This window comes from Podarcis raffonei, chromosome 6 (genome assembly GCF_027172205.1).
Source record: "Podarcis raffonei isolate rPodRaf1 chromosome 6, rPodRaf1.pri, whole genome shotgun sequence".
In the NCBI taxonomy this organism is placed as follows: Eukaryota; Metazoa; Chordata; class Lepidosauria; order Squamata; family Lacertidae; genus Podarcis; species Podarcis raffonei.
This window is the reverse complement of record NC_070607.1, coordinates 86,947,996-86,958,597: the sequence shown is the minus strand read 5'-3', so window position 1 is coordinate 86,958,597 and position 10,602 is coordinate 86,947,996. Positions and strand designations below refer to the sequence as shown.

Sequence of the window (10,602 nt, the reverse complement as noted above, 5' to 3'; positions counted from 1 at the left end):
CTTTATGCTAAATCAAAACTAGGCATATATTTGTTCAACAGTAAGTTCTACAATTTCTCTTTATGACTCAGCCTAACGTTTTAAGAAGGATGGAAATAATTTGATAGCTGTCACTACCCTTCAAAAAATGTACTGGGATGAATTCTGGAAATAGGGAAGGGGGGGGACTTAGATCAGTTTGAACTGAAGGAAAGCTGACTGAAAAAAGTGCCTGTTGGCTAGCATTTGTGACATCACCAACAAGGCTATTTTAACTTTTTGCTTACTTTAGACGTTTTATGGAGAAGCTAATAACACTTTATTTTTAAAAAGCATACTTTATTCCCAACAGTCGCTAGAGAAGTTTTGCAACTTTTTTAATGTTTGCAGTTTTTGCTTTAATTATGTGACTGATAATAAGACTTTATGTACCAGAACCATGATTTGGCTAAGGTTCCCAGAAGCAGCACCACCACATAACAGCATCTTCAAAAGCGCTTGGCACTCAACAGCAGAATCTGTACCCAAAACTGAAAGTTGCCATGGCTGCTGGCAATTTAGGCTTAATCAAGTGTGAAGCAAAGAACTTGTAGCCTAAAATATTGAGATTAATATCATCTGGGTAAATCACAAACCTTTTATTTTGCAATATGTTGTTGTGAAGTTACTCAAGTAGAGGTGGGTAGCAATCCGACAGGGCCAAACTAAACAAACCGCAGAAATTTGCTACAATCCATAAGTTAAAATTGAAAACAGATTCCATAGGAGTTGAAGCAAGTTTTGACCTGTATTTACCTAGGCTCAATAAAGAGCCAGTTTAATCTCATCACTGAGCCTCATCAAACTTAACAGAATAATCACAACTAAATTTGAGTCTCTATTCTTCTTATGTGATGCAAGTATAACTAATTACCTGGCTTGGAGACACCATATTTGCTCAATTTGATCTTTTGCTACACTAATTAACGCCTGGATTACAGAAAATGGATTTCCATTGTCTATAGGAACCCCTATCAAACCATTTGGGACTGTAAGGAACCTTGGGGAAACTGATATTCTAATTAAACCATTGACATGGATTTAATTCCATTACCTGATGACATAGATTTCTTTATATGTTGAAGGCCACATACTGGGGAAATTTGGGGGCACAATGTTGGACTTTTTTGGCACATTTTACATACGGTCAAAATATTTAATTGTTGTGATAGAAAATACTCAGCTGCCTAAGTATCCTTACAATAGTGTCAAACTTCCTATGTGTCTATTCCAGAAGATAGCTGGATTTTTTGAAAGAGGTAAGGACACAAGCGACATGTCCAGTGCCTAGCATTTAGGTCAAAGATGATCAACTTATTCTCAGGAGCTACTACAACTCCCATAATCACTGACCATGAGCCATGCTGGACAATGCTCATGGGATTTGTAGTCAAAAACATCTGGAAGACACTGAGTTGACTACCATGACCCTAGATGATAGTCTGAGGTCCAGAACTGTTTGATCCACACTGACACACCTAGTGGGCAGTTATATTCCATGATAAGGTTACTGTCTAGGATGAAGGACTTTCTGGGTAGAGACTGCATGAACTCAAATGCTATGAGGGCACTGATTGGGGTGGGGCTGAGGGTTTGCCAGATGAAAGATTTGTGTACCTTTCTGCATTTTCCGAGTCTGTAGAAAATAGCAATAGAATAAAATATGCATGAAATACACGAAGAGCATCATTTTTCTTTTGCTTACAATTGGAAGCAGGCAAAACTGCAGCTGGATTTGGGCCTTATTCTATACGACAAGGGCCTGCTTTAAAAACAGTTTCATATGCTCACATTGCACACTGACATTGTGACTTTCTAAAAGAAATCTGTGGTTATTAAAATATACCACATATACCTCAGATACCAATCTACCTCATAATAAAAGGTTAGTTCCTTGAAACAAGATTGATTTCTCCACTGAGTTAATTAAAAGAAACACACACAGTAAGAAAAGCTATTTGCCAGTACAATAAATAGACTACATCTCAACAAAATACACCAAATTGGGCCAGGAAAATAGAAAACTAGTATAAATGTGATAATGGAGAGAGGTGTTTTACTTTTATAAGTAGAATAATTTATTTATGTAATATATTCATATATATATACTATATATATATATATATATAATATAGACAAAAGATCTCTTCCTTTCTTGCTGAAAACAATGTCCGTTACTTATTTTGCAAATTTTATATAGCTGGTTTGGGGATTTGCACATTTTCTGAATGAGCCCAAAAGTTCATCAGTTCAGCCTACAGTCTTAACTGTGGTCTCCAGAACTATGTTCTTGTAAAATAATAGACTTTTAAAGAAAAATCCATTCTTATGAAAGTATCCTTTGGAAGATTATCAACTATGAGTAATGAATGTCTTTTTCCTCTTTCTGATTAGCAAACACTGGGTGAATGTTCTTCCGCAGTCTTCTTAACACGCACCCAACTAATTCAAAAAGGCCATCCATTGATTGTGTAGAAATACATCCAATTCTTCTGCTTTGTCTGTTCCTCAAAAATGAACTTTCATAATTGCAATTAACAGTTCCCATCACTGTATGCCAGTCCTTCTAGCAATTTGAATTAAGGGCTAATATATGGCTTTGAATGTCCTTCAAATGCATTTTTAATGTTTCAGAATTTCTTCACCCCGGGGCAGCAGAGTAGAATAGGACGGATAAACTAGCGTTCTTCTCTCTCAACATCTATCCAGTAGATCTGTTGTAAAATTCCATTTCAGTTCAGGAATAATTGGTGCCTAAATCCAATAGCCTATGAAATACTCCCAGTATACTGTTAGCTTGCTATATGTTATAATTATATTATTAGCCATTCATATTCAATCTGCATAGATATTGTCATTTACATTTCTTCACCACTGAGATTACAATAGGAAGACAGGTTTGAACAACATTATGGAGAAAAGGGTGCCTTTTATAAAAAAAAAAGTGACCAGAATATCAAATACAGGTACTGTTCCAATGTCCCAACTTGTCCCATGACAACTGCATGCGAAAAGCTGGACATTCATACATATGACAAGCAAACAAGTGAAGCATTCTTTTTTCCTGTCCCGCATCTTGACAGAATAGGAAAGTTTTTCACTCTTTGAATCTTTATTTTTTTTTCTTTTTTAGCCAGTGGGGGCTGTTCTTGGGACCGTAAACAGCGAAAATGTTGCTTTCCAAAATTGATGGATGCCATCATGGATGTCACCATCATATGGGGTGTATAAGACTCAAGCAAGACATTAGCCAGAACATTGCAGTTCAGTAACACTTCCTCCAGGCAGGTACATTGTCCACTTTCAAGATTGCATCAGTTCAGGAAAAGGAAGCACCTGCAGGTAGATAATCCATTTGAGAGTCTTGAACATTTGTTCATCTTCAGTAAGTTTCATGTCTTAGGTAGTAGGTACTCAACTTCATACCTGTGGAAGAAAAATGCACAATGAAAGGCTTTTCCAAATGCTGTTGAAATTTTGTTTTGTATTCTGAAACCATTATTATTTTTAACGGCCAAAAGCAAGGGTTATTTTATAAATAAATGAAACAAGCACTGAGAGCCTGTGTGGTGGAGTGGTTAGAGCTGCTTTCCTCAATGTGATGTCTACACAGATCAGCTACAGATCCCACAAGACCCCTGCTCCATACAAGACTTCAAGAAAAATATATATTTACCAGGTGTCTGGACATACTGCAAAGCAAAGTGTTGTCAAGCCATCCAGCTCATTTCTGGTGGTTACTGCAAGACAAGACTTAGCTCCAATTTCCCCCACAGAAACCAATTTGTTGCTGTTGTTGTTTTGATTGATGACATGGGCTTTTCAGGAACAAACTAAGAACAGAATGCTTATGCAACTTTTGAGCCATTTGCTGTAGAATAATTCTTCATTTATAAATATAAATATATACCCAGAAATGTAGCAATCAGTGCCAGGAAATGTGTGGGCAACAGGCAAAAAATTAAATTTCTGAGAACTATTAGCCATATGTTACCACAAAAATCAACTGCCATTCTAGCAAAGAGAATGGAATTGGAGTAAGCATCATAGTATGGAAGGAACTGCTTTTAGTTATCATAGTGCCTTAGTCCACAACTAGTTTTAAAGTAGGTCAGCTCTGAGCAGGGAAGTGAGGGTGCTGCAGCAAGCCTCCCCCGCCCATCTTCAAAATGGGCTGCCAGCAAGTCCTACTGCAATTGCTGCCACTATCTTCACACACATCTCTCATATCTGGGTCCAGCATATTCCTTAGACCTTAAGCTAGGGGCTTCAATATGGCCCAGTCTCCAGCTGGATGGAGTTCTACTTACTTCATTCAGGAATAATCCCACAGACATGAAGTTAGGGTAATGTATGTGGGTGGCACTGTGGGTTAAACCACAGAGCCTAGGACTTGCCCATCAGAAGGTCAGCGGTTCGAATCCCCACGACGGGGTGAGCTCCCATTGCTCGGTCCCTGCTGCTGCCAACCTAGCAGTTCAAAAGCACGTCAAAGTGCAAGTAGATAAATAGGTACCACTCCAGCAGGAAGGTAAACGGCGTTTCCGTGTGCTGCTCTGGTTCGCCAGAAGCTATTTAGTCATGCTGGCCACATGACCCGGAAGCTGTACACCGGCTCCCTCGGCCAATAAAGCGAGATGAGCGCCGCAACCCCAGAGTCGGTCACGACTGGACCTAATGGTCAGGAATCCCTTTACCTTTACCCTTGGTCCACCTAGCTAGATTAGTGAAATTAGTGTGATGGAGGGGGCATCTTCCCCAGGTTGGTGCCCTCCAGATGATTTGAGCACTAGCTTGGGAAATGCTGGTCTAGTGTAATGTTTTGAAGGTTAGCTGTGCACGTCGGAAACCCAGTGTCAGTTCCCTGATGGGTCATGAGGTAGTGTGACTGGCTGGCTGTCATCAAGTCTTAATTTTTCAGCCTAACCTATCTCATAGGCCATATTGAATCAAAAAAAGACCAAGATGTGGAGTGGGAAACCCCTGCCACAGCTGAAATGTTATCTTGTTATCTCTGCCATGAACTCAGTAGGTGGCTTTGAGCAAGATACTGTTTCTTAGTACCCGCTCCAACTTCAATTGTAGGAGTAATAAAACTAATCCATCTTATTATAGGGCATCTGTAAGGCTTACTTGAGATAAGGTATATGAAGCACTTCGAACACTCTGAAATGCTATATGTTGCTATTAATAACACAGTATTAAAAAATTCTAAAATCACCAAATAATTATTTTAGGTTATGCTTTCTGTTTTGCACCAAACAAAGCTATTGAGTTGAATTTGGTTGCACATTTGAGTCAACAGAAAACACTTTACATTTTGAATACAACACTTCTGCCTTGAGGCAAACCAATTTCATTTTTTGGCTGGAAGAATAGCGATGATTAAAAAGTGCCTTAAATATGCGCATGATCAGGTAGAAACATGCCTGCTACCTGCTTCTAGGCCTTTTCTTTAAACTAACAGACTTGACAATTATCAAAATATTAACTTGCCCTCCAAACGTTTTAGCCACTTACGCGCACAATATAATTAAAACATAGACTGCACCTCTCCACTTTGAAGAAGCTGAAAATTCTCCTGGGCTACAGAGTGAGATATATGCTCCTTTTCTCGATGGGGATCTGTTTCTTTTCTGCTGTTCAGTTGCTCATTATTACTATGGAAAAGAAAGTTGGGGCTTTTAAATTACCACGCAATTTCTTCATCCCAAATATTTATCTAGCTTTAGTTTTTAATTTGCACTTTGTATTTTATTATATTATTTGTATCTGTTGTTGAAAACCACCATTATCCTAAAAGGTTTTTTAAATAAAGGGTTGCAGCCAATGCTAGACCTACTAAGAGTTGATCCACTGAAATTAAGAGACATGTTCTTTAATTTCAGTGGGTCTGCACTAAGTAGGACTAGCACTAAATAAAATCCAAAGATTGTCTCTTTCAAAGAACAAGTTCAAAACATACCCATTGCTTTTCCAGCGTCTGCCTTTAAGGAATGCTAGAATAAAGCAAGCACTGCTTAACAGTTAACTGGACAAGTGAGCACGACTTTTTTTGACACTATTTCCACAACGCTACATCCCAAATAAATATTAAGGGCTCTTCTCCATGTTTCTTCCATTCACTAAACTCATCTGGGACAAACTCTGTTGCTTGTGCTATCTTACAAACATCTGAGTTTCCTTGTAGGATCATAGCAAGGATCAATCTAGTCCACTACAGTGGTACCTCGGGTTACATACGCTTCAAGTTACATATGCTTCAGGTTACAGACTCCGCTAACCCAGAAATAGTACCTCGGGTTAAGAACTTTGCTTCAGGATGAGAACAGAAATCGTGCTCTGGCAGCGCAGCGGCAGCAGGAAGCCCCATTAACTAAAGTGGTGCTTCAGGTTAAGAACAGTTTCAGGTTAAGAAAAGACCTCTGGAACGAATTAAGTACTTAACCCAAGGTACCACTGTATTCTGTTTCCAATGGTGTCACAGCCAGATGATTCTCAACAGCTCTCACATGTAAGGTGTTAAGATTATAGAGATCCGTAACACTTCTGAATGTGAATACACCAAACAACTGAGCTGGCTGAGCTCAATTTCAAACGAATTAACCGTGGCATAACGCATGGGCCTTTCTTACCCATCTGAACTATGAGGATGCAGCTAGCTGTGGATGCATGTGAAAGGGGACAGTGCTAACGGCCATCATCACATTTGTGGTAGGGAATTCTATACAGTTGTACCTTGAATCTCAAACGCTTTGGCTCCCGAACAAACCGGCCCTCGAGCGATCGAAACCCGGAAGTGAGTGTTCCAGTTTTTGAACGATTTTCAGAAGCCAAGTGTCTGGTGCGGCTTCTGATTGGCTGCAGGATGCTTCTGAAGCCAATCAGAATCTGTGCCTTGGTTTTCAAACGGTTCCGGGAGTTTCGAATGGACTCCCAAAACGCATTCTGCTCAAGAACCAAGGTACGACTGTACACTGAATTAAGTACTTCCTGAAAAGTTACTTCCTGTTGCTACTGCATCATTTGGTTTCTCTTATATGAGAGAGGGAGAAAAATTATACCCACGCTATTCTCAATTCCCTTTAGATACACAAATACCATAAAACAGGAGAGTGCAACATGCATTATCCTTGGGCTAATTTCATGTGAGTGGCAAGAAGGGGGAAATGAGGGAAAGGGGGCTATGCAAGAGAGGAGAGGAGACAGCCCCATCCACCATAAACTCTGTCCCCACCTACCATCAGCATGGCGTCCCTCAAAAAAAAGGGGGGGCTTCTCACCCCTGTCACAGATGAACAATCTTACCATTGGCCATTCTGGGTCCTTCTGCAAAAGTGCATACACTGCTTGTCGAATCTGTCTGCACAAGAGCAGCGCAATGGAGGCTGTTTTGATGAATGCAAGCTCTTACGATGCCGCTCTGTAGATCTTTTGCCTCTGAAACTTCCCCTGTAATTTGCCAGTCCATATGGAACAATCCTCCTGCAACAAAAACGTAAGAATGCCTTAGCATTTTCAAGATCGTATGGAAGCTATCAGGGGTCAGCAAACTTTTTCAGCAGGGGGCCGGTCCACTTTCCCTCAGACCTTGTGGGGGGCCAGACTATATTGGGGGTGGGCATGAACGAATTCCTATGCCCCACAAATAACCCAGAGATGCATTTTAAATAAAAGCACATATTCTACTCATGTAAAAACACCAGGCAGGCCCCACAAATAACCCAGAGATGCATTTTAAATAAAAGGACACATTCTACTCATGTAAAAACAAGCTGATTCCCGGACCGTCCGCGGGCCGGATTTAGAAGGCGATTGGGCCAGATCCGGCCCCCGGGTCTTAGTTTGTCTACCCATGTTTTAAGTGTTTTTACCCCACACTTCAGACAAAAAGAGCCGCCATGGTGGGCAGGAGAAGGGGCATCCCAGGAGAAGGAAGGAGGATGGTATGTATTGTATTATTGCTTCCCAACTTACACCTCAACACAAGCAGCCTCAATATCCTCACTGGAGTGACAAACTTCCTAAATTTATATCCAAAAGATATGATGATATTAAATGAATTAGCGAAATAATTTTGGAATACGTCCTGGAGTGTAAAAAGGGAATCTACTCCAGACCTGGTAAGAATCGCGTGGGGACGATTGGACTGGAAAGAAAAGAGAAAAATAAGGACATGCTGTGGAATTATGGAAGAGAGGGGGAAGGTAGCTGAATGACTTTAATTAAAATTGAAGAAATAAACCACATGATTTCCCCTCCTCCCCTCCCATATTTCAACAACTCACTTTCAGCCTCAACAAAATAAGAATTCTGAATTGAAGAAGGAAAACTGAAAAAGCCAGAAGCTGCATATAAAGTCCACATGGATCTATCTATTCATGTAAGAGCTCCCCAAATGGCTTCACAATACATTTTATGTCAACATACATACTTAACGAAAGTAGCTGCAGCTTTCAGCTATACCACACAAATCAATTTGCATGCACTAGTTCACTTAAGAGACACAGCCAGTAATCTGGTTTGGAGACAATGCTAAACTATGGCTAAGTGCTAAAATGCACTAACTTTGGGCTTGTGCACTTCTTCCAATATGGCTGCAAACAGAAACTTGTTAGTTTTCGGACTTCCGGGTTGGCGCCATCGTCTAATGGCGGATTCCCTCCGAGCTCCGGAGGGAATCTGCTCAACAGGGGTTAGGTCCTGCCGCGGCGGCGACGTGGGGACCCTTAGAAACCACAGGCGCTGAAGCCTGGGGACCTGGTGACTCGGTGGGCACCATTTGCGCGCCCCCCGACCCGCAAAGAAGCCTTTTTAAAGGCTTCGGAACGGGGGACGGAGGGAGGCGTGGTGCTGAGAGTTCGACTGCTTCCCCTGCTGAGTGAAGCCGCATGCCATGGATAGAGAGCACTAACTTCTTTCTTTAAACATTTGGATCAAAAGTAACGACCCGTGAGTAACACGGTAATTGGACTTAAAAAGGAAATTTATTTCTGGGAATTCGGCAAGATCGGGCAAGGTGCTAAAAAGGAAGTCAACCTACCCGCCTTGTAGACATCGTAAAGCAAGGATTTTATTACTAAGGTTGTGTGAATGTCTTTCTTTTTGTGGAAAAGAGCAATTAACTTTATATTGGGCCAATTTAAGTGACTGTGCTGGAGGATAAGAGAACGGAATTTACCCCTCCCCCAAAACCCGGGAGCGATCAGGGAGAGAGCCTGCGGTTTATAGATTTTGACAGCTGTCAAACTAGCTGTCAAAGTTGAAAAAAAAAAAAGGAGAACTGTGTCTTTGCTGTCTTTGCTGGTTACATTTGATACAATTTGGTAACAAATTGTCAAAAATAAAGAAGAAAAGGATAATTTGTCATTAAGTAACTAGAATCCCTCTAGAGGGGATTCAGGACATTACAAAAATGGCTGTAAGTGGAAAAATACTGGCTGAACTGGAAAAGACCTTTCGTCTCTTGGGAAATCTACAGGAGCAGACAAATGTTTTGACTATGAATGTAATAACAATGAAGGGAACAGTAAACAAAATTGCTGAACCTGGAAAGGATATGATTCAAGCTCCTGCAGATGAACAGGGAAGTGTTGTTGCTGATCCAAAAATCCTTATAGCCAAACAGGAGAAAGAGTCTGAGTCATTTGAGGTGCCGTTTAAAGAACATGAGAAAGAAGGAGGCGCTGGGATGTTGCAGATGACTAAAGAGAGCCAGAGGCCTGTTAAGTTGGAAATAATGGAAATAATGGAAAATAAGAACATGACGATGAAAGTTTGGTTGGAAGTGAAGAATGGAAATTGGAGAGATCTCCTCTTATGGGGATCTGAAGACATATGGAATATAAATATGGCCAACGCAGAATTCGGAGCCTTTGGGACATTTGGACTTATGAGAAGTAAGAAACAAGATTTTGGCTCCATTGTTAAATATGGAGGTCTGGCTGGAAGAAATATGGACCTTACTGGAACAGAGCCTCTTCGAGATTCGGAATTTAAAATAAAGGACTATCAAGAAAACCGGCAGAGAGAAATTGAGAGAGGGTTAAGTGCCTCGGATGTGAGATCGCCAGGCTGATTTTGGATGGACTGATGGACTTTGGCTGGGGATCGAAACCGGGAAAGGGGGTGGTAGGGCTTCGGGAATCCAAAGGGTGTAAAAATATAATTCTGTTTTAATTAAGTTGGTTTTTGCCATTAACATAAAAAAGGGGGAATTTGGGGAGAGATTTAGCAAAAATTTACCTTAGCAAAAGATTGTCAAGAATAAGTGTTGGTGTATAAAGATTGAGATTTTTAAGTTTAAATAGGTTAATTAAATTGATGGAGGAATTTAGGAAAAGTATGTTAAGAATAAGTTTTGAAACATAAAGATAGAGGTTTAGAAGTTAAAATTTGATTAAGTTAATTGAATTAGAGGAAATAAGGTAAAGTGGGGGGGATAAAAATTGCTGAGCTAAAAATTGGAATTGGAATACAAGAAGGGCAGGTGCGGGAAGTCAAGGAAATTGGGTATGGAATGTAATTAAGGTAAACTTTTTTAACTGTTGTTTTTTCTTCTTCTTTTCTTTTTTCTTTCTCTTT

At 40.3% G+C, this 10,602-nt stretch overlaps 1 protein-coding gene across 3 annotated transcripts in view; it reads right to left on the bottom strand.

Annotated features, from left to right (window-relative positions):
• Window positions 1–600: 600 nt before the first annotated feature.
• Window positions 601–10,602, bottom strand: part of EDN3 (endothelin 3) — a 41,068-nt gene continuing 31,066 nt past the window's right edge. The window contains exons 3-5 of one of the 3 annotated variants that reach the window (XM_053394394.1): window positions 7,327–7,503; window positions 5,539–5,678; window positions 601–3,444 (exon numbers count right to left, since the gene is read on the bottom strand). In XM_053394394.1, the coding sequence (XP_053250369.1) occupies window positions 5,552–5,678; window positions 7,327–7,503 (304 nt within the window). In that variant the 3' untranslated portion in view covers window positions 601–3,444; window positions 5,539–5,551. The remainder of the gene's footprint in view (window positions 3,445–5,538; window positions 5,679–7,326; window positions 7,504–10,602) is intronic. The other 2 variants (XM_053394395.1, XM_053394396.1) reach the window with 2 other exon arrangements.